Below are 24,795 nucleotides of genomic sequence, written 5' to 3'. Positions count from 1 at the left end.
ATCCGATAAAGGGCTGATAACTAGAATCTACTTAGAACTCAGGAAAATCAACAAGGAAAAATCAAACAACCCTATCAAAAAGTGGGCAAAGGACATGAACAGAGACATTTCAAAAGAAGACAGAATAATGACCATTTTATCTTACTCAAGCCCCGCCTCCGAAAAGGCGGAAAAGAGAGAAAGAGTGATATTGCTGCCGAGTTTCCAGGCGGTCTCCGGCGGCCCTGTTCCACTCAGTCGCTGGCGCTGTCCGCAAAATGACAGGGAACTGAGAGTGGACTGAGAGAGACTGCTTATAGAACTGTGATCCCGGACACATAAGCCCTCTTCTGCCAGGCGACCCAACCTCCGTCCCAACACACCATGCTAAAGGGCCGGCCTCTGCCACTAGGCGGAGTAAAGGGGCCATTTTTTTTTTTTTCTTTTTTTTGTATAGTAGTGATCTGAGAAGACATAACTAGCCACTCCCCCAGGCGACTCGACCCCTACCCACACATCGTGCCAAAGGACCTGCCTCTGCCTCCAGGCGAAGTAAAAGGGTTGTTTTTTGTGTGGGTTTTTTTGTTGTTGTTGTTGTCATTTTATCTTTAAATAAGCAAAAGCTTACAGCTTTCGGATTATAAAATTGATATGCTACTGCCCCCTTGTGGAAATATTCTCCTATTACAAGCTATTATAAAAAGCATTGCGTGTGTGTAATTCTAACAAGAATCCTAATTTCCTAATTTCTTAAAAATATGCCACCCTAGGGATATTTTCCTTAAGGAACTGATTTGAGGTAATGTATTTTGATAGATGGTTTAATTTGTTAAATAATTTTTCTCAGATAATACTAATTGGTTAAGGTTAAAACTACAAACCAAGCAGCTTTTTTTTTCTGTGAAAAATAAAAATCTGAGGAAAAACACAGGTTTGTTTTAAAAAAGTGAATTCTAAAATTTATATAAAAATTCAAAATGTTAAAGATATCCAATTAATCTTGAAGAATGCATTTGAAAAACTTGTACTCAAGAAATCACTTAGTTTGAGAACTTGATTCCCACTGGAGTTTGTATGTTTTCTAGACACCAAGTGCTTCTCTAAATTAAAGTGCATTTAGTTCACCTAGGTATCTTATCAACATGTAGATTCTTATCGAGTAAATTTAAAGTGAGGCTGGAGACTGTTCCCTGGTGATACTGATGCTGCTGACTTTTTGAATGAACTTCAAGTAAGAAGGTTATAGACTAGTGGTTTGAAGCCCTAGATGCATAATCACCTGGCGAGCTCAATTAACACCCAGGATCAGACCAATTAAATCATAATCTCTGGATTAGGTTTCAATCATTGGCATTTTTAAAGTTCCAAGTTGATTCTAATGCCAGTTAATTACAGACATCTGTAAGTTACAAACTCTGAGTAGCACTGTCTGTATCCTCCTCTTGGAAACCACAAATGAATGTCAAAGTTGGGACAGAGGTATAAACCATACAAAAATGAGCCTGGAAATACCCATAGAGGACATTGATAGACATTTGTATACAACCTGACCCAAATAACATTTAAGGTCAGTTTCCTCAGATCCTTACTAAGAATAAAGTCTATTGCAATAGCAACACCGTAAATTACCAGCAGCAATTCACTTAGTGAGTGCTGATACTTTCAGTCTAAGCGAAGCTGGCAGCTGGGGGTGGGGTGGGGGTTGTTTGTCCCTTCAGAGGCTGACAAAAATTTTTTTAAAAAAGAAATAAAGTATACTTTTTGAGTAAAGTCTTCTCAGCCAATCTACATGGGGCCCATAAACATCGTGCATAGAGACAATGTGATAGATGAAATGGTTCTTGTATGTAGAGTAGATAAGAATTTTCTGAATATTTGTACTGAGTAGGAATCAAGATTTATGGGTAGAGAAGCAAAAGGAAAATCAGTGTCTGATCCAAGAAGAAAAAAAAATTCTCTAAATTTTCCTGTGTGGATTTCATGAACTCAAGACTGTAATTTAATCTTCAAACATAATAGTGAGTCATAATATCACCTATATACGCAAGGGAGAAAATGTTGTTTTACTTATCACACAACTGGGGGCAAAAGAGGCTCATACATAAGCCTCAACTTCCAATTAACCTTTCAGATTACTTACTCTCAAATTCATTCCATTAAAATATGCTCATATGCTAGAAGTAGAAAGTAGAAGGATGGTTACCAGACGCTGGGGGTGGGAGTGGGGGTGCGGAGGGAGGGAATGGAGAGTTGTTGATCAAAGAATACAAAATTTCAGATAGGCAAAAGGTATAGGTTTTGCCATCTATTGCATCGTAGGGTAACTATCGTCAATAATGTATTACATATTTCAAAATAACTAAGTGTAAATTTCAAATGTCTCACCATAAAAAAATGATACATGAACACAGTGAGGTATATGTTAATGAACTTGATTCAATCATTTCACATTATATACATATATCACAACATCAATTGTACCCCATAAACATACAATTATTATTTGTAAATCAAAACTAATATTAATTTATTTTAAAAATATGCACATATTAATTGAGATATGACTACTAGTACGCATAGAGGAAGAAGTAGGGTCTTGATCAAGTCCATTTTTTCTGGTTCAAGTGACTCTGCGTGAAGTTTAGGAAAGCCAACTATCTTCTTTCCTTTTTTAAAAACAGCTTTTTTCAGGCATAATTGATATACAATAAACTGCATATCTTGACGGCTGCACAATTTAAGTTTTGGCATATGTGTACATGTGTAAAACCATCATCACAATCAAGATAATGAATATCCATCACCTAAAAGCTTCCTTGTGCCACTTGGTAATGTCACCCTCCTGACCTTCTCTGCTGCTCCTCTCTTGGCAACTACTGATCTGCTCCCTGACACTATGGATGACTTTGTATTTTCTAGAATTTTACATAAATGGGTCACATATATTTGCTTTTGTGCATCTTCTTTCATTCAGCATTTGTCTTGAGATTCATCCTTGTTATGTGCGTAAATTCTCACTGAAGAATAATGTTTGATTAAATAGACGTATCACAGTTTGTTTACCTTTTACAGTACTTGTTAATGAAAATCTTAGTTGTTTCCAATTTGCAGGTATAATAAATAAGGCTGCTGTGAACACTCATGTACAAATCTTTATAAGTATATACACTTTGATTTCTCTTGGGTAATACCTAGGAATGAAATGGCTGGCCCATATGCCTCTGCTTTCTAACAGCATCCAATTAGAGCAAACCCCCTCTTTGTCAGATCCTCACTCATATCTCCCCATCAAAGTCCAAATCCCATAATAGATTCTTCTAATACCCTACTACTGAGACACCCCTTGGTTTCCCTTGGTATGTATTCTCCCTCATGGAAAGAAATAACAAATCCAATTTGTTTAATTATAGGTGTGTTCCTTGTAGTCTTTGGCTAAAATTCCTTTCTGGAGTTTTTTTTCCTATTTTATCAAAATTGCCTAATATATTGGCATAAAGTTGTTCAAAATATTTTCTTAATATTCTTTTAATATCTATAGAATCTAAAGCAATGTCATCTTTCTCATCCCTGATAGGTAATTTCTGTCTTCTCTCCTTTATTTCCTTGTCAGTCTGACTAGAGGTTATCAAGTTGATTGACCTTCTCAAAGATCAATAGGTTTTGGTTTTATTGATCTCAATTGCTTTGGTTTTCTGTGTCATTGATTTCTGCTCAGATTGTTATTTCTGTGGTTTTGCTTACTTTGGGTTTAATTTATATTATCATTCTAGTTTCTTAGGGTGAAATCTGAAGTCATTGATTTGAGATCTTCTTTTCTAATATGTGGGCTTTTAGTGCTACAATTTTCTCCCTAAGTACTGCATTACTGACATTTTGGAAATCTTTGTATGTTGTGTTTTCAGTTTAATTAAGTTTAAAAGATTATCTGATTCCCCTTTAGATTTCTTCTTTGAGTTATATGTTATTTTAGAGTATGTTATTGGGTTTGGAAATAATTGGGGATTTTCCAGAAATCTTCCTGTTATTGGTGTCTGATTTGATTCCATTGTGCTCCTAAAATTTTTTTGTGATTTTAATACTTTCAAAGTTGTTTAGACTAGTTTTACAGCACATAATGGGAACTTGTTAAATGGTTTGTGAACTGAAAAAATGCATAATATGCTGTTGCTGGTTGATAGCGTTGCACCATCTTATATGTCCTTATTGATTTCATGTCTACTTTTTCTGTCAATTGTTGACAGAGGAGTATCAAAATCTACTATAATTGTGGATTTATCTACCTCCTGAAGTTCTATCCATGTTTTTGCTTCATGTATTCTGAAAGTCTGTTCATAGGTGCATACATGTTTAGGATTGTTATGTCCTCTTGAATTGATCACTTTATGATTGCAAAATAATCTGCTTTTATCCCTGCTAGTATTCTTTGCTCTTAAATATACTTTCTCTGATATATTAATAAGCATTGTTTTTTTTGGTTAGTGTTATCAAATTACATCTTTGGTATGTTTTTTATGAGAAGAGACTTTAAGGAGGACTTAAAAAAAAAAGTCTATGTTGGTTAGAGATTTAGTTTTGTGGTGAATAGGTGACCTGTGTGTATTTTGGGACTTAAGATAGGTAGTCTGTAACAGTTTTGGTCTTTGTGAAGGCCAGAGAACATTCATTCATCAAACCAGCTATTTCACATCCCCTTGAACCCCACTATGATTCCCTGACTCTTTGTCTCTTCTTCTTGTGATCTTATTCACTCTCTTTCCATGTACATACCAGAGTCTGTTGCAAGTTCATCACTTGATCATCTGAAAACCTCTCTCACTCATTCACTAATAGCCTTATTTGGGTCTAAGAAAAGAATGCATTTTGCATGAAAGGTGGGATAGTAAGCAGGGATGGCGAATGTCTGCCAGACTTTTTCAGAGTGATCTGAGACTTAGCTGGGAATAAACACTGAATCCCAAATACTGGAAGTGCAGTTTAGGGAATTATGGGGTTATTGTGAATATGGCTTACAGAATAGGGATTATATTTCTATTGTTAGGAGCTATACTATTTTTGGTCAGTTTAGCTGATCAGGGACAGTACTCAGTTAATTAGTCTCAACTCACTGGGTAAAAATGTGAAATAATTTTAGTTTTTCCAATAATTTCCCACAATTATAAAATTGTTGAAAACCCCCTTCTTGCTACTAATATTTTGTTTTATTAGGATTCCTTGTAAAACACTATAGAAGGCCAGGGGCTTTCTTAGCCATCTGCCATGTAACAATGCCTCCTTCATCTGTAGACATACGTACTGGGAGGGCATGTACCTCAAGGACTCCCTTTGGGCTTATCAGGTTCTTTGGGATGCTGGTGATCTTTGTTGATTTGTTGGTTGCCTGGTCTGCATGTATTTGGTTTGCATGTATTTCCTTGGTAGAGTCTTCCTTTGAAGCGAGGTGAGATTTAAAGCCTAGATCATGTGGGCTTTGGTACCCACTTTAATGCATCTAAATATTGTTTTTAAGCTTAAAGGGAAGGCTTTGGGGGATGTTAAATAATAACATGATCTGATGATTTCCTTAGAAACAACAATCTATTGAGTGGAAGATGGATTGCAAGAGTGGAGGCAGAGAGATCAATTAAAAAGATTTGCAGAAGTCTAGGTAAGATATTATTGTGGCTAAAATTAGAAGAGTGCTGGTGAAGAGGGTGAGCAGCTGGACCCAATATATATTTTGATTGCAGAGCCAACAGACCAACCTAAAGGATTGGATGGTAGAGGTGGAAAAAAAATGAGGACTAAAGGACCAAAGAATCAGGTACACCCAAATTCTACAATGCAGATGTTAAAACTACTGGAAAAGATAGAAAATATCTTGGAGCTCAACTGGGAACCATGATGAAAAGAGGAAGAAAATTATATAATCAGAGGGAAATGACTTCAGAAGAGAATGCACAGAGAATAGCAGCAGAGAAAGGGTCTGTCCTTCCCCTCTGAACCCATGAGTAAATAAAGAAGCAAGAATAGGAAATTTCCACTTACCTGGTTCTCAGGGAAAGTGGTATCATCAAGTGAAAATAGGTGTTAGACAAGATGGGGTAGAAACAGGTCTGTCAGAAGATTAGGAATCTATAGGGATTTATTCACAATCAAATGATACTGAAAGAATACAGAGACTGCGGCTATAAATGAGGCTAGAAGACGGTAGCAGTAGAAGAAAAAGCACCAAGTGCCCTGATCCTAGCTAGCACTATTAGTTAGAGCTATCATGGGTGATAGGCTGAAGCCACGTGTTAATAAGGGTTGAGCAATGTTGAGTAGGAAAATCTAGTTTAAAGGCCAAGTTATATAACTTACCAGTGTCAGTTCCAACCAGAATGTTAGCATGATAGGCGGCACATCCTGTGTTGATAGGAAGGCATGGGTGGGGATCCGCCCTCTATTTTACACTTTAACTTGGTGGGTCTTTTCTAATTTCTACATTTATTGTTGAGTAGAGTAATTGTGACATCAGAAGGAAATCATCCAATCATGGTTTTTGCTTTTCTTTTAAAATTTCTTCTCCCTTTTATTAGTCTTTTACCCTTTCTCACTATCTATACTCTTTTCTCTGTCTCACCTTTTATATAGTTTTTGATATATTGTTTAGTGTATTAACATTCTAACATCTTATTTCATGTTTGAAACTAATTTTTGACAATTTGGGGGCCCAGAATCACAACTTGAATGTATCTTTTTTTACGAATCATGGCTATCATGACATAAACCATTCACTTTTTTGGAAAGTGAACATTTGTTGTCTGGATGACCATATCATGTGGGCCTATTGTCACTTCCCTAGTAATGCCACCTTGTGACATCATTAATGGCATAATGTCTGTATCTATACAGTGAGCCTCTCATATGAAGGATAAGACAACATCTTCAAAGAAAACATAAGATTTGTGACACAGAAGCTAGTGAGACTATGGGTTTGACAAATCATCAAGCTAAACATTATTCCTTTTTTATTGAAGGGACTTAAACTTCAGAGTTATCAACTTGCCTCTTTTATGATGTGAGAAGAGGAGGGAAAAGGTTATATAAAAACAGTTTAACTTGAATGGAGAAAATGGTGAGTTCTGTCCTGTTAGAGGTTTACTGAATCATGAGTAGGTCAAATGTGTCAAATAGTTTTATTGAGAGACTGGTTTTCCAATACTAAACTTTTTTTTTTGTAATATACTTTTAGCTTTGAAGGAGAAATTGAAAAGGGTTAGCCTAAATCAACAATGTTGCTTTGTTAAGTGTGCTTTGCAAGGTGCAATTATGTGCCAAGGTGGTAATAATTAGAAACTATTTTTTGATAGCAGCCTTCTGTTACAAGCTTAATTAAGATGGAATTCCGAATACTTTCAGCTTGTGTATTAACAAAAGGCCAAAGACTTGTTGAACCAGCTAACTGGACATTTTACAATGGATTGTCAAGATACAGATTGCAGATGCCGCCTACTGAGGTATAGACAACGTTCATATTTGAGGTAATACTGCTCCTTCTTAGAACTCTTTACATTTAATTATTCAATATTTGCCTTCTAATTGTATTGTAGGTTTCATAAAGGCAAAGATCTTATCCTCAGAATTTGTCACAATATGTGGCATGCTATAGCCTCTCAATAAATGTTGATTGAATGATGAATAATATAATTTTAATTTGGGAAGATTAATCAAACTGCCAAACTGTGCTAAATAATACATTGATTTCTTCTATTAGTCAAACTTCAAGTAGCTACAAAAATTGGGATAGGAGTAGGAAAAACAAATTTCACAAATAACTTAGCCATTTTATTCATTAGCTTCTACCTTCTCTTTCTCCAACAAACCTTTTTCTAGAGATAATTATTACCTGCCTTTTGAGAGATACGTAGTCAATAACAAATGGTCCCATGCATAGCACATAGAAAAAGCCAAGAATCTAAAACTAACAAATTATATAATCAAGCCTCAAAATGTTAACATGTGCACATATATAATTTGATACCATGTGTGGCATAGAGGAGACCCTTGTCACCCAACCGTTAAAGTAGACACTGGATAGTTATTAAAATCTCAATATTCTTCAATAGTACAACATATAAAAATAATTGTCTAGGGGAGTGTTTCTTAGACCATGTTTCAGGAGTATGGTTACTTCATTGGCTATTGAACCTTTTGAATAATTTCATTCTGATTTCCTATATATGCTGCTATATGTGTATGTGTGGGAAGAATTTATTTTATTATAAAAATATTGTTTAAAAGATATTTATCTGTAAGATACAAAAACTGGGGAATCAGTCAAGGAATGAATGTCCAACAGACCAGTAGCTGAAAGAGTTGGCATTAGTTAGGACTTAAACAACATTCAAACATTTTTAAATCAATTAGTTTGCTAGATATGTCTACAATTACCTCCAAGAAAAATAAATTAGAATCTTCCAGCAACTCGGTAGGAGCAAAGGTGCATTACCATCAGGGCTCCGGACAATGCCATGAAGGTTGGAATATAACCTTAGATGTCCCATCATCTTCAAAGTCCACTCAGTAGTTTTGTTTTGGTTGCAATACTGCTTTTGGTTAGATTTAAGAAGACAATCACAAATTGCTAAAATTTTCCTCTGAGGTGAGATGGATGGATGTAGGAGTTCTATTGACAAGGACCACTATTTTGCAAGTCTTCTAAACATCTTTAAATAGAAATGCTTTATAAATGTAATAGGAGACTGGGGACAAGGGAATGATATTCGTTAATGTAGGAGCTAAGGGAAAACTTCCCCTTTGCCTTCTGAAGTTTTGCTTAAAAAAAAATCAACTCACAAATGGTAGATTAATAGGAGGAAAGGTATACAAATTTATTTTAACATGTATAGCAAAGTGGAATTGTAGGAGAATGATTTCCCAATAACCCAATGAGGTACAGATGATTATATACCCTTCTTCTTAGAGAAAGGGAGATGGGAAAGTGTGGATGATTTTAGGGGGGGTAGCAAATGATTTTTAGGGGAATTCAATGAGCTTGAAGAACATACAATGGCCTGGGATAAAGTCTACTGGGCCCTCAGAGCAGACAATAGTTGGTGACAAAAATCTTCCCAGTTGTGTTGATAGACTTCAGTCTTTTTTCCTGCGGTAGGAGTTCAGTTAATGAAAACTCAGGGAAGAGACCGCAGGTAATTGTTTTTTTCCTTTGGCAGTTCTGGACTTTTAAGTAGACAAGGGAACTTCAGAGAACAACTTTATCCTGTGCTTTGGGAGACACAAAGGATTGAGAAGCAGGAGGCAAGGGGTGGAGAGGGAGAACGTCAGGGAGACCTTGAGGTTGCTTCTTCAGTTCAGCACGTCAAAGGGCCATATTTTGGGGTATTGGTTTCTGAGTCCCAACATTAAGAACCTCCTGTAACTATTGGCTGTGCAAGGCCCTTTCCATGGTTAATTTTATTAATTTGAACCTACAACATTCTTGTGAGGTAGGTAAAAACCTCAGTTAAAGGAGAGAAAACAGAGTTACAGAAATCTGAAGACTCGTTTAGGTAAGGCGGGACAAAAATTCAATGCCATCAGTTCTGATGTCGAAGCCTGGCTGAGGTACTAACGTGTTAACAGTGGAGCTGCCAGGACCAGAAATTCTTCCTTAGTTTCTAAAAAATTGGAACAGAGAATCTGGAAGCTGAGTAATCAACAGGGCAGGAAAAACAGTACTTAAATGCACTTTGCAGCTGAAATCCGGCAAATTCTTGGGAAGAGGCTGGCAAAGAGGCAGTAGGTGAGGTCTTTAGAAAACAGGGGCGTTTTCCAGCAGTTCCGGCTGCCTACTTCGTCCGGGTTACTGCAGGATCCACAGAACCAGAGTTTCCTGCCGACAGGAAGGAGGAAGAATGCGTCCTCCCTCTGCAGGCTTCCTCTCGCTGTTCTGGGGCCCTGGGGACCACAGGGGCTAGGACGAGCTTTCATTAGTCTGGGACAGACAGGGAGGGCGGAGGCGGGCCTGTGGGAAGCGGCGCTCACGGCGCTCTGGGCGCGCTCTCGGTTCGTCTGCAGCCCCGAGGCTCGCCAAGGTAGCCGGCGCCCGAGACTCAGTCCTGAAGAAGCCATGGCGAAGTCCAGGGCCCGTCTGTACCTTTGGATGTGCTTGGCTGCCGCGCTGGCATCTTTCCTGGTGGGATTTATGGTTGGTAAGTGTACGAAACACCTTCCTCCGACCCCGGGGCTCGAGCTTCTCCGCAGAGATACAGGGAGAAAGCTTGGAGCTTGAGGGAATTGGACTGTGCCCTCGCCTGGGCGGGCTGAGCTAGATACCGGGAGCTTCGCAAATTTCAGCACAACTAGAAACCAAATGGGATGTATTCTGGCCTTCCTAATAGGAAAGTGTGAAAGAAACTCAAATTAATTAAATGCTCAAGGATTTCAGGCTACTGTTATGGGCTGTCTCTGCAGGGATGAAAAAAATGGTTTTATTTCCAAGCAATATTAATGAGTCAAAACTTTCAACTAATATGGGCAGCACTGCAAAGAACTGCTCTTGATTTAAATAAATATTTGCGGAATGCTCCCTGTGTGTCAGGCACTGCCCTAAGAACTAGATGCCCAGGGGAGAATGAGAAAGGCCATGCCTTGAATAAAATGTGAGAAAATGAAAGAACATCCTCACATAAAACTGGTTTTAACCAGCTCGAAATTACATTACACATCAGCATTTAAGAATTTTCTGCATTTAATGTAAACATATTTTTTATTAACAATCCTGATGAACATTTTTTTAGCTCACTGTGTATGTGGTCTGTTAGGCAATTGGCTTTTTGTTTTTGTTTTTGCTTTTAGTTTTAATAAAGTCAAAAGCGATAATGTGTATGTATGTATATTTTTCCCTCAGGCTGGTTTATTAAGCCTCTCAAAGAAACAGCCACTTCAGTGTGCTATCATCAAAGTATACGGTGGAAACTGGTATCCGAAATGAAAGCTGAAAACATTAAATCATTTCTTCGGTAAGTGTATTTTGCATATTTGATCTTAAAAATAGTGTTTAAAATATTGCAGGGTGAGAAGTGTATTATAACTGCTTGTATGTATGTGGGCAGCCTTCTTGTGAAATTATATATTACTCATTTATGATAGTTTAAAATGTCTATTTAAACCACTCAGGGTGAAATCCATCCAAATATTACAGAAGTAGGTCTGTCTTTCCTAACTTCATCTACCAAAAAAGTATCTTGTTGGCTTATTGAGAGATGTTTCAACTTCATGTAACTTTGGATTGCAACTGAATGTTATTCTTTGTTCCTCCCGCCTGGGTTTAATCAGCAATTTTATTTAGACATCATATTCTCTCAGCAAGAGTTAGATGCTTGTTGATTCAATGATTTAGTGGAAAAGAGATCGAAGTTTCAGATTCTGTCTGCCAAAAGTTAAACTTTTATGCCATCTTGAAAATATAAATTTATTGTTTACAAATAGGACAAAATGAAACCAAAAAGGATCAATGCAAATCCTCCAGCTTCTAAACATGAAAAAAGAGTGAAATTTAGGAGAGTGATTATAAATTCCTTAAGGTCAATGACCACAGCATTTATTTCTGTGTCCAGACTCTTTTAAAGGGATGTCATTAAAAAAAAATCATCTTTGTTGAAGCATAATTTACATAAAATAAACTGTATCCCTGTAGAGCCTACAATTTGAGTTTTGGCAGAGGTATACTATACTGAACAAACCATCTCTTCAATCATGATACAAAAAATTCCATCATGCTCTTAGCAGTTTATTCCTTCTTTCAGTCCTGGCCCTAGGCAATCACAGATCATTTTTATGTCACTTTAGATTTATTTGCATTTTCTAGAATTTTATATAAATGGAATCATATAGTAAGTACTCTTTTGTGTCTGACTTCTTTTACTCAATAATGATTTTGAGATTCATCCAAGTTGTTGCATGTATCAGTTCATTACTTTGTTTATTAATAATTTAAAGAGGTTTATTCTGAGCTGAGTGTGTGTGACCCACGGTCCAGAGCACATGGCCTCAAGAGGTCCTGAGAAAATGTGCCCCATTCATTACTTTTTATTTCTGAGTAGAAATCCATTGTATAGATATACTACAATATATAGTTGAGGGACGTTTGAACTGTTTCCAGTTTTTTACTATTGTGAATAAAGCTGCTATGAACATATGTTTACACATCTTTGTATGGACGTATGTTTTTATTTCTCTCGAAATGGCCAGGTTGGATGATAAGCATATGTTTAACTTTTTAAGAAAATGCCAAAGAGAATTCAAAAGTGGTTATACCATTTTGCATTCCTACCTATTATGTGTGAGGCTTTCAGTTGCATCCTCACCTGTTTGGCATTATCACTATTTTTAATTTTACTCATTCTGATAGGTGTAGTGATATGTTATTGTGGATATTTATTTATTTATTTAATAAATAAATATGTGGGGGCATGGGCTTGCAGGTGAGCAGGGTCCTCAGAGGAAACAAGTTAAAACAAGGAGCTCAAGCAAACATTCAGAGAAAGGGCTGAGGATATGGAAGAGTTGTTGAGCACAGCAAAAGAGTTTAAGAGCCAAAGGGGGGTTCAAGATTGGGTTAAAGGTAATGGTGACAATGACTTGATTCCTCCCAGCCACTTTCTTATTGGCAGAGCCTCAGCTGAGAGTGATTGCCCTCCTCCTTGGGGTGGGGGGCGGGGTGTTCAGTAAAGGTTCCCTTCTTCCCAGCCTAAGAATCTCTTGATGAGTCTGTAAACCAGTCATTATAATTCTCTTCCCTCTGGCAATGATGGGTTTGAGAAGGAGCAGATGACCCTAATTTGTGTAATGAAACAGAAGACAAATTTAGCTAAGATCTTCTACAAAAGGTTTTTCTTTGTTAAAATAAAGAAACACAAAAGAGGGAATAGGCGTTCTTGTTTGTACTTGTTTCTCCTGAACATTACTAAATATGTGGTGCCTGGAGCTGTATTGTTCATCTTAGGACCATAAGGAGAAACATAAATGTAAAGGATGTTATACTCTACTGCTCTTTTTTTTGTACTTCTGTATTTTATTTCATTAGGTTCTCTAAAAGATGGGTGGCAAAAGTTCGTGGTTAATCTTCCCTCTTCATTTAAGAAAATATATTTACTTTTTTCTCATTACAAGAATAGTGTCTATTCTTTGTAGGAAAAAAACAATAATGAATTGTATAAAGTACAAAATAAATATCCCCAGCCTCTCTAGTTTTTTTCTATGCATATAAAATAATCTGTCTGAAAACATTTGTACATTTCTTAAACAAGGTAAGATGCTAAACATCTGTTACCTACAGTTTTCATCTAGTGATATATAGAGAGAAAACTTCATAGAGAAGGTGATGCTTGGGGAGTCTTAATGGATGATTAATAGTTTAAAGGTGGGAAAGGAGGATAAGTAGAAGTGGTGATGGAGGGAGATTTAGGGAGTCAGGGAAATATCTGAGTCTGAGAAAAGACCTTGTACAGAGGCTAAAAAGTATGAAAGAGCATAAATTATTTCAGAAGAAAAATGAGAATACTCAGTGACATAGAACAGAAAAATTTATAAAGAGTGATGGGAAATGAAGCTGAAAAGGTGGAAGGATGGACCAGACCTTAAAAGGCCTTAGGTGCCATGTTGGAGTGTAAACTCTATAATGCAGGGTGTAGGGAGCTGTAGAAAGATTTTAAGCAGTTGGATGATGAGATTAGATGAATTATTTAGAAATACCACTATTTCTTAAGATCAGACAACTATAATTTCAGATTCTAGCCCCAGCATTTATTAGCTGTGAAATTATGAACAAACTATTCAGCCACTCTTTCAGTTTCCTCATTTGCAAAATGGGGACAACAGAAGAAGGATTGTGAGAATTAAATGACATAACACATGTGAAAGTGTAGAGTGCTTGGCACATTATAAGTTTTCAATAAATGCTAATTTCCCCAACTGCTGTATATTTTGTAGATGTCCTCTGGTTGACTAAAATACAATTTACAAAAGTAAATTTGGGCAACTTAGTGAGACCCTGTCTCTGTAAAAAAAAATTTAAAAATTAGCTGGGTGTGGTGGCATGTGCATTTAGTTCCAGCTACTAGGGAAGCTGAGGAAGAAGGATCCCTTGAACCCAGAAGTTACAGTGAGCTATGATCATGCAACTGCACTCCAGCCTGAGTGACAGAATGAGACACTGTCTCTTAAAAAAAAAATGTTATGGCTCATTTACACCCAGAACCAAGAGAACATTGCTCAAATTCAATTCAACAAGCCTATACTTCTGTACTTTTTGGGTAACAGGCAAGAGCTAAGCACTACGGGATATAGAATTTAAAAAGGCATGGACTTTTACCTCAATAAGATAGATAAGCAACTATATAGATGAAACAATTGGAAGTAGAAATTATAAGTTTTAAAAAAAGAAAATATAAGTTAAATGTAGAAGTGCCCACTGGTTGCTGCCAGATATTAAGACCTTTTTCCAAAAAAGTCTGATAAGCGGCAAGAAGGAGTATCATCAGTATAGAAGTATGATATTCTTCCAGGGTGCCTTCTCATATCTGCTGATTGTACTTACTGTGGAATGCATTCTTTTCTGAGGAAACATAATATGAAAACTGCAGTTGGACACAAATAATTTAAAAATTAGCATATTTACAAGTTGGTAATACTAGGTGGGTTCCTTATATTTCTAATATAGGTATGATATCTTAATACCTAAAGGATAAGTAAGTAATGCATTTAAAATAGTTTTTAGGCACATCTGAATATAGTCTTTAACTCCCACTTGTATTTTTTTTCATTTCAGTTCTTTTACAAAGCTTCCTCATCTGGCAGGAACAGAACAAAATTTGCTGCTTGCCAAGAAAATGCAAACCCAGTGGAAGAAATTTGGACTGGATTCAGCCAAGTTGGTTCATTATGATGTTCTCTTATCATACCCTAATGAGACAAATGCCAACTATATATCAATTGTGGATGAACATGGAATTGAGGTGATATGAAATTGTTGTTACTTTTTATATTTTATAGTCCTACCCTTTTATGTTGATTGGAACATAGGGTCAAGTAAAAGAAATTTGTTCATAGTGCAATAGAACTCACATTTTTTGGGAAAAGTTAATAAGCTATAAACTAATTGTTCAGTGTCTACTATGTATTGGACATGGTATTAGGTCCTGAGGCCAGAATGAAAACTAGGACTTGGTCCCTTTGCTTAAGTAAAGTGAGGCAGACAATGGAATATTTCACATTTCAAATCAGTATGATAAGTGCTGTTGAAGATTGTGATTAGAGCTCTGTATCTGTAAAGGAAAGGTTCATTCATACCAGGCTGGGAGTTAGAGGCTTTCTGAAAATGTTATGTGAGTTATGAAAGACCATAAGGGGTTAACCACATAACAAAATAAGGTAAGAGATTTTAGGCAGAAGACAAAATATTGTCAATGGCTTGGAGCCATATACTAGCTTAGTATTAATGGGAGAGCTTAAAGACTTTCTATATTTCAAGAGCAGAAAATAGAAAGTGGGCCGTGATAAGAGATAAACCAGTAGATACATTCTGGGAACAGATTGTAGAAGAGTTTATATGCTGTCCTAAAGAGATTAGACTTCAACTTCAGTCCATGGAAATCAATGACAAGTCCTAAGCAAGGGGAAGATGTGGCTAGAAGAGGTATTTTAGGTAGATGGCACAGTCAAGTCTGTAGTAATCTAGATTAGGCAAGGAGTTAAAGTTGCAGTCCTAAGACAATAGTTTAGGTAAAAGATAATGAAGTTTTGAATTAGGGTGCTAGCAGAAATGAAGAAGAGGGATGGATTTGAGAAATAGGAAGTGTATTAGTAGGACTTGATTAGTGATTGACTAGGAGGAGGTAGAAAGAGAGAGTTCAAGGTGACTCTTATGCTGTCTAATGTGGGTGATTAACTAGTGAAGCTATTAATAGAGGTAGGAAATGCAGAACCAGAGGCAGGCCTGGGATGGGAGATGATAAATTCAAATTTTAACATGTTGAGTTTCGACACCCAAGCCGAAATAACCGTAGGCTTTTAAATACATGAATCTGAAAAGCTGAGCATCATCACCATATTAACTACTGGCAAAATTTTGGTAGTCAGTGAAATCTCAGTATAGAGCCAAGCAGTGGGCTGGGGACAAAACATGGGGAAATATTATTTAAATGAAGATGAAAGAAAAGAAGCCCACAAAGGAAGCTGAAAAGGCATAGGGAAAAAAGGAGAGTCACAGGAGTGCCATCTTTGAAGCTGTTTTTACACTTTATAAGGGAACTTTTAGTTACTGGGATTATATGCATTTATAAAAGTTTCTATTATTTTGAAGATAATAATAATGATAAAGCTCTTTATCATTGTCAGTGTAATTTACCTATTTAATTATTGACCCTATTTCCAGGATGTTTAATCGTTGGTGTATACTTGAAGGCAAAATGAATTATACCTTAATAATAATATGTTTCAACTCTTACTAGATTTTCAACACATCATACATTGAACCACTACCAGATGGGTATGAGAATGTTACAAATATTGTACCACCGTATAATGCTTTCTCAGCCCAAGGCATGCCAGAGGTAAAATAAAAGACAATTGTTTTATTCAAGTCTTTAGATGTTTCTTTGCTATATAAAATATGTATAGAGAGCTAAAACCAAGGGGATTAGGTGAATCATACATGCTAATCCATTGTTCTATGTTCAGTACTATGAGCACCTCCTCCTTAAAATTAAAAATACTACTACTAATAAAACAGAAAAGAACACTAGAAAAAGAAAAAAAGGAAACAAATTCATTAAAAACAGACCCTGAGGAAGCAGATGCCACTCTGAAATAACAAACTGCTGAACATGCCTTTAATTCAGTAAAAGAAATAGATGTTTTTATGAGTTTCCTTTCATTGTTCGTAATCTAAATTTTTTTATAGATTTATATATCTGATTTTAGAGGTCATACCACAGAGTTATTAAATTAATATCATGGTTAGAAATTAAACATAGTTAAGATTTTCAGAATGATGCTTATTTACTCTATTTCCTGTGGCTTTGTATACATTGATAATTTCTTCAAAACAGAACACACTGTTTAAACAAGCCTTATATATTATCATTTTTTTTAACTTTTCTGGATTTTGAAAGATTCTCTGAAATCTTTTGTAGAATTACCATGGATCTGTTTATTAATTCCGGATAAGGAAAGGATACTTTTGATGATGCCGTATTGTGGAACAAACTTATTTTTTTGTTTTCTTTTTAATTTTAGCAGTAGTATGTATTTGTTTTCTTTTCGCTATAGGGAGATCTTGTATATGTGAACTATGCTCGTACTGAAGACTTTTTCAAACTAGAAAGAGAGATGAACATTAACTGCACTGGGAAGATTGTTATTGCAAGATATGGAAAAATCTTCAGAGGAAATAAAGTATAGTATTATTTGTTTTTCTAAAGGGAATGAGAGAAGATATATCCTATAAATGCAAATGATCAGCTTGCTTCGTAGTTTCCAAAAGTGCTTTCAAACTTTTTCTTTTCTTTTCTTTTTGTTTTATTTTTTGCTACTTGCCATGGTGCACAGAAAATCCTGTTTTTATGTTACCTTACATTTCTGGAAAGGAAAATTATTTTTAATTTATACTACAAAAGTAATGTTTAGGCCCCTGTTCTCTCTAGATCATGTACTGTGAGTAAATTACTTAACCTCTCTGTGGCAAAGTTTCCTCATATATAAAATAGGAGTGCTCATAATAGCATCAATCTCATAGAGTTCTTATTAGGGTTAAATGATTTATGTTTGAAAGTGCTTAGGATAATGGTATTTAGTAATTTCTGGTTTAGTAATTTAGTAATTTCTACATAATTCCTCATTAAATATTTCACTGTTTTAAATGGTAGCACAATATTTCACAGAATTGATAAGCAATTTATTTAACCATTCCCCTATTGATGGATGCTTGTCTTGTCTTGAATTTGTTACTACTACAAATAATTCCATGTGTGCATCCTCGGCCATATATACTTCAAACATTTGTGTGAAGATTTTTGTAGTATAGATTCCTAGACATTGAATGGGTGAATCACAGTGTATGTTCTTTCAAAATTTTGGTAGGCATCATCAAATTGCCCTTCAAAAACATCATGACAGATTGTACTTCCACTGATATAATAGAGTACTCTCTGAATATTGGAATGTATTTTAGTGAATAAAGACTGATAGTTATCCATCTTTTGCTACAATAGTTTTGATAGTGAAGAATTAGTATATCACAGTTTCAGTTTTCTTATTCTTGGCAGTTTGGATTTTTAGATGTTTACAAAAACACTATAGACAGTTGTTCACACACTACGACTGTTCTGCATAAAATTTTAAATCAGTTTAGTTCCACATATATTTGTAGAGTGCTTACTCTGATGTGCAAGATTTTGGAAAGCGGTAGTTAAAAATAAATTAGACTATGATCCGTATTCTCAAAACACCATCAGTCTAGTAGGAGAGAGACATTTAAAAGATATTTTAATATACTATGATCTCTCCTATAATAGAAATATATACAAAATACAGAAGTACAAAGAAGGGACACATTAATTTTGTAGATTTGGGGACAAAAGGATTGTTTCACAGAAGAAGTGGTAACTTGTTTAGAATTTTGTAGAATAAATGGAAGTTTATTTCTGCAAAGAGGGAAATTGTATTCAAGGCCAAGAGAACTGAAGGTATAATGGCATGATAAAATGTAGTGTCTGACCGGGTGCGGTGGCTCACGCCTGTAATCCTAGAACTCTGGGAGGCTGAGGTGGGAGGATCGTTTGAGCTCAGGAGTTAGAGTCCAGCCTGAGCAAGAGTGAGACCCCGTCTCTACTAAAAATAGAAAGAAATTGGCTGGGCAACTAAAAATATATAGAAAAAAATATATATAAGAAAAAAGAAAATGTAGTGTCTAAATTTTCTCACATTATGAAATTCATCTTTTTCCTATATGAATAAGTTAATCAGTTGCCATTTCTGCATTATGGATTGCACGTTGCCTCTGCAGGTTAAAAATGCCATGTTAGCAGGAGCCATAGGAATTATCTTGTACTCAGATCCAGCTGACTACTTTGCCCCTGAGGTACAGCCATACCCCAAAGGATGGAATCTTCCTGGTACTGCAGCCCAGAGAGGAAATGTGTTAAATTTGAATGGTGCTGGTGACCCACTCACTCCAGGCTATCCAGCTAAAGGTAATGGATGAGCTTATCAGTCTACCATTTTTGCAAAAATACTCCTTGCCCTTTTAGATAGGATAAAAGCAAAGATCTACAAAATAACATGAAAACTAAAATGTGTGCAGTTATATCATTTTGGATTACTATTGCTAGGAATTAAAAAGCATTCCCCTTTTATTACTTTGGACATGGGGAGGGAACACTTAGTTCATGTTCTCCATCTTCCTTTAGTATAGTAGAGGTTCAGAAACACTGATCCTCATACCCCAAGTAATATTGCTTTTATCAAACCAGAATTTATGTTTGCCGAGTTACCTAGGGTTTTTATTCTTCTTTAGCTCATACATTTCTACTTTAAAAATTACCAGTGAGTTTTATGTTTTTTCAGAAGTAAAATTTGAAAACTTTTGGCATATGGGAAATGATCTCCACAATCGAGATAATGAACATATCCATTATCCCAAAATGTTTCCTCTCATCTCTTTGTATTCCCTTCTTCCCAACTCTTCCTGCCTCCTCCATGCCAATCCCTAGGCAACCACTGATCTGCTTTCTGCTGTCAGCATAATTATTTTGAGATCTATCCATGTTGACATCTGTGTCAATACTTTGTTTCTTCCTTCCCTCCCTCCCTCTCTTTCTCTCTTTCTCTATCTTTTAGCAGTATTCCATTGAATGGCTATAGCATAGTTTGTTTATTCATTTACTTGTTGATGGACATTTGGGTTGTTTTCAGTTTGGGGACCATTACACATAAAGGTGTTATGAACAGTTATACAAGCCCCCCCCCTTTTTTTTAAAAGAAGAATCTTTATATTTTAGTACATTTTTTTTGAGACAGGGCCTTGCTCTGTTGCCTGGGCTAGAGAGTAGTGGCATGATCATGGCTCACCGCAGCCTTGAACTCCTGGGCTCCAGGTATACAAGTCTTTGTATGTACATATACTTTTATTTCTCTTGGGTAAATACTTGGAAGTGGAATGGCTGGATAATATAGTAGATGGATGTTAAACTTTTAAAGAAATTTTAAATTTTTGTTCCAAAATGGTTGTTTCATTTTATATTCCAACAGCAATGTATGCCTGTTCTAGTTGCTACTTCCTCACTAACACTTAGTATGTCAATCTTTGTATTAAATAATTCCACATGCTAACAGATATGTAAGTCCTTCAAATTACTACTCTTTCAAAATTGTTGTGTCTATTCTTGGTCCTTTCCACATGAATTTTAGAAGCAGCTTGCTAATTTCCATGAAAAAGCCTCCTGGAGTTTGATTATGATTAAATGAAATCTATAGATCAATTTGGGGAGAATTGACATCTTAAAAATATTGAATCTTTAATCCATGAACAAGATACAAGTCTCTGTTCTTTAATTTCTCCCAGTAATGTTTTATAGTTTCACTATTACAAGTCTTCATTTTAATGTTTTATAGTTTCACTATTACAAGTCTTCATTTTAATGTTTTATAGTTTCACTGTATGAATTATGCACATCTTTTTTTCAGATTTATCTATAACCATTTCATAATTTTATATTATAAAATTTCAATTGCAATTTTTTATTACTAGTAAATAGAAACACTATTGTATTCATAGAAGAAATACATTGATCTTGTATCCTGCAAACTTGTTAAACTTACCAATTAGTTCTGCTGGGTTTTTGTAGATCCCATTGGAGTTTTTACATAAATGATCATGTCATTTGCAAATAAGGGCCATTTTATTTCTTTGTTTCTAATCTGGATATGTTTTATTCTCTTTTCTTGCCCTTTTGTACTGGCTAAAATCTCCAGTACAATCTTGAATAGAAGTTGTTAGAACAGACATCTTTGCCTTTTTTCTGTTCCAAAGAAAGCATCACGTCTTTCTCTGTTAAGTATTATACTAGCTCTAGGTTCTTTATAGATTCTTTTTGTCACACTGAGAAAGTTTACTTCTGTCCTAATGTGGTGAGAGTTTTTAACCTAGAATGTATGTTGCATTTTGTCAAATGCTTTTTCTGTGTATACTGAGATAATTATATGTTGTTACTTACTTTGTTAAATTATTTTGATTTTTTTTAGTTTTAAACCAACCCTGCCATTCTGAGATAAAATTGGCGATGATTTATTATCCTTTTATATATTGTTGAATTTTTGTTAAGTTTTTCTTAAGAGTATCTGTTAAGAATATCTCTATGTTCATAAGGGATATTGGTCTGTATATTTAATTCCTTGTAATATCTTTAGTATCAGAGTAATGCTGGCCTCTTGGAATGAATTGGAAACTGTTCTATCTTTTTCATCTTTCTGCAAGATTTTATATGGGATGAGTTCAATTTTGTCTATAAATGTTTGGTAGAATTCCCCAGGAATCTGCCTGGGCGTGAAATTTTTTTGGAGGATTGTTTTTCATGACAAATTGAATTTCTTTAATAGATGTATGGCTGTGCAGGTTACCTATTTATTCTTGAGTGACCTTTGGTAGTGTCTGTTTTTCAAGAATTTTAACCATTTTATATAAATTGTTGAGTTTGTAAGCATAGAGTTGTTCATAATATTTTCTCATTCTCTACTTGTCTGCAGGTACTGGAGTAATGTTCTCTCCTTTATTCCTGATATTGGAAATTTATGTCTTGTCGACTTTTTTTTCTTCTTGATCTGTCTTGCTAGAAACAGACATTTATTAGTTTTATTGATCTTGACAAAGAACCAGCTTTGGGTTTCATTGATTATTTTTTTTTTTTTTTTTTTGCCTTCCATTTCTTAGCTTTCTGCTCTGGTCTTTATTATGTCCTTCCTCCTGCTTATTTTGGCCTTTGTTTGTTCTTTTTTTAGTTTCTTAAGGCGGAATCTGAAGTCATTTGTTTGAAACTTTTCTCTTTTTGTAAGATAGGTGATTTAGTGCTATAACTCTTTCTCTAAGCCCTGCTTCAGCTGCATCCTACAACTTTTAATATATTGCATTTTATTTTTTTAGCTCCAAATATCAATACTTTCCAATTTTCCTTTTCATTTTTACTTTGACCCATGGTTTATTTATACGTGTATTATTTAGTTTTCAAATACTTGGAAATTTTCTAGATATCTCTTTAATACTGATTTCAGATTTAATTCCACTGTGGTCCAAGAACATGCTTTGTATGATTTTTACATTTTTTTGTCTTAAAGGTCCAAACAAAACTATTTAGATTTATTAATACGTGTTCGATGGCCCAGAATATGGTCTATCTAATATATGTTCTATATGCACTTGAAAAGAATGTATATTCTGCTGTTTTTGGGTGGAGTATTCTATAAGTGAAAAAAAAAAGTCAGGTCCAGTTAGTTGTTAGTGTTACTTAAGTCTTACATACTAAAAATTTTTCTGACTAATTGTATTGTTAAAACTTTTGTTTCAATATTCAATTATTTTATAAAAATACTTAAATAATAAGAAAAAAATGTTATGGAAAAACTATTTCATATATTTTGTCATTTTTAAATTGTTTCAGGTTTAAAGATAAATTCAGTCTGTCTTACTTTATCTTGGCTGAAATCCAAAGTTCCAATGAGGTTTTAAGGCTGGCAGTACTTTTTGGTCTTCCCTTGAAGAGAATATTACATTATTGTTTGAATGTTTATCTTTTTTCCAAAAACCTTATATATTTCTTTTGAGGTTTTTTTCCCGAATTACTTATAGTTTCAGAATCTGAGACAGATTCTAGTCATCTGGTTAATGAAGCTTCTCTAAGGACTCACAATAGCCTTGAAGAAATAAAATATTCTTGTAAATTCAAGAGAATTATGTGAAATGTCAAAGCAAATCTGGGAATCTATAATCAATTTAACTTTAAAATATTTAACTTTAAAATGATTTAATTCTTACTGTTGAATCAAATAGGCCATATTAGGTAAAACAATTGTTTGATTTTGGGGACATTTTAATTTGGCATAATTGCAAATGTATAGCAAACCTGCAAATGATACAAAAAATTCCTGTATGCTACTTGCCCAGATTCTTTCATTGTTTTCATTTTATGCACTTGATTTTTGCAGAGTACACCTTTAGACTTAATATTGAAGAAGGAGTGGGAATCTCTAAAATACCTGTACATCCCATTGGATATAATGATGCAGAAATATTATTACGGTATAGTTTTCTAGTTGGATATGAGATTAAGATATTTTGTATTAAGATGTCCATTTTCTGATATAAAACCAATATCTAAAACATAATTAGTTAAAAAGTAAAGTCTTGTATCAAAATAACTTCTGAAATAGGAATAACAGAGCCTACCATGTTTTTATTCCATAAGAGAAAAGTAGTCAGTCTAGTGACTAAAAAATAATAGGAAAACATTGCTCTGTTTGCTACAAATTAAATTCTTAAATAAAATACTATGTCCAAAAAAAAATGAATACTGATTTGAGATTTTTCAAGTAGTCGGATTTTCTTAGATCTATTCATTAGATGTTTATACTTGATACGTAGTTTGAAAATATAATAATGCCCACCACTTATTAGATGTATGGCCTTGGACAAGATGCTTAATCTTTCTCTGACTCAGTTTCCTTATCTGTAAAATGAGCACAGTAATCATTTCTCCTTGGTAGGGTTATTATAAGATCATATGTGTAAAGTAGTTAGCACAATGTCTAGAATGTGGTAAATAATTAATGTTTGCTATTGTATTATTGTATTTAAATGTCTGTATTAGCACAACTTAATAATTGCTTATGAGTTCCTACTATGTAACCAGCAACTTCTTTACAAATTTCTTATCCTTAAACAGTCATGAGTCTCCTACATTCAGGATTTCTTGGACGTAGTGCTTCCCCACATAAATAACTAGGTCACAAGTAAGGAGGCTGATGCGTCCCATCTGCCCCCACTATTTTATTTTTTCTCCTTAGCTCTTATCTCTAACATATTACATATTTTACTTATTCATTTCAATTATGGCTGTCTCACTACAATGTAAGCTCCACAAGGAAAGGGATTTTTGATAGTACCTGGCACCTTGTAGATACTCGATATTTCTTAGATGTATGAGTAAACTATTTTCTCTTCGTCAAATTTTATTATTTCTTCTTGGAAATTGTGATGCTCAGGCTTTTTCTGTCATTTTCTTTACTTTTTCTTCTTTTTTTCGACAGCCATTTGGGAGGAACTGCTCCACCAGATGACAGCTGGAAGGGAAGTCTTAATGTGGGCTACAATATTGGCCCTGGCTTTACAGAGAGTAATTCTTTCAGGTAATTTTGCATTACTTTCGTAGCCTGGAAAAGTTTTATATTTTTAATGGAAACATGTCAAGATAACTGTTCTGCCAGGTGTATTTTGCTTATGTCTTTTTCTCATTTTCACTAGTGAACAAATGATTTTATATCACTTAAGAAGTACTTACATTTATCTCTTTAAGGTATCTCCGTATTGCTTTCCACAGAGGTTGCACTAGTTTGCAATCCCACCAGCAGTGTATGAGTGTTCCCATCTCTACGCATCCATGCCAACATTTATTGTTTTGGGAATTTTTGATAAAGACCATTCTCACTGGAGATAAATGATATCTCATTGTGATTTTGATAGAAGTAGAACTACCATTTGATCCAGCAATCCCATTACTGGGCATCTACCCAAAAGAACAAAAGACA

At 35.0% G+C, this 24,795-nt stretch overlaps 1 protein-coding gene across 1 annotated transcript in view; it reads left to right on the top strand.

Annotated features, from left to right (window-relative positions):
* The first annotated feature begins 10,069 nt into the window (after nt 1-10,069).
* NAALAD2 (N-acetylated alpha-linked acidic dipeptidase 2) overlaps nt 10,070-24,795 on the top strand; it is a 46,939-nt gene continuing 32,213 nt past the window's right edge. The window contains exons 1-9 of the mRNA XM_012652652.1: nt 10,070-10,151; nt 10,850-10,961; nt 14,771-14,957; nt 16,452-16,553; nt 17,272-17,397; nt 19,007-19,193; nt 23,197-23,290; nt 24,298-24,396; nt 24,512-24,540. Coding sequence (XP_012508106.1) covers nt 10,070-10,151; nt 10,850-10,961; nt 14,771-14,957; nt 16,452-16,553; nt 17,272-17,397; nt 19,007-19,193; nt 23,197-23,290; nt 24,298-24,396; nt 24,512-24,540 — 1,018 coding nt within the window. The remainder of the gene's footprint in view (nt 10,152-10,849; nt 10,962-14,770; nt 14,958-16,451; nt 16,554-17,271; nt 17,398-19,006; nt 19,194-23,196; nt 23,291-24,297; nt 24,397-24,511; nt 24,541-24,795) is intronic.

This window comes from Propithecus coquereli, unplaced genomic scaffold (genome assembly GCF_000956105.1).
Source record: "Propithecus coquereli isolate 6110/MARCELLA unplaced genomic scaffold, Pcoq_1.0 Scaffold393, whole genome shotgun sequence".
NCBI lineage: Eukaryota > Metazoa > Chordata > Mammalia > Primates > Indriidae > Propithecus > Propithecus coquereli.
The sequence above is the reverse complement of the archived record's forward strand: the minus strand, read 5'-3'. Positions and strand labels throughout refer to the sequence as shown.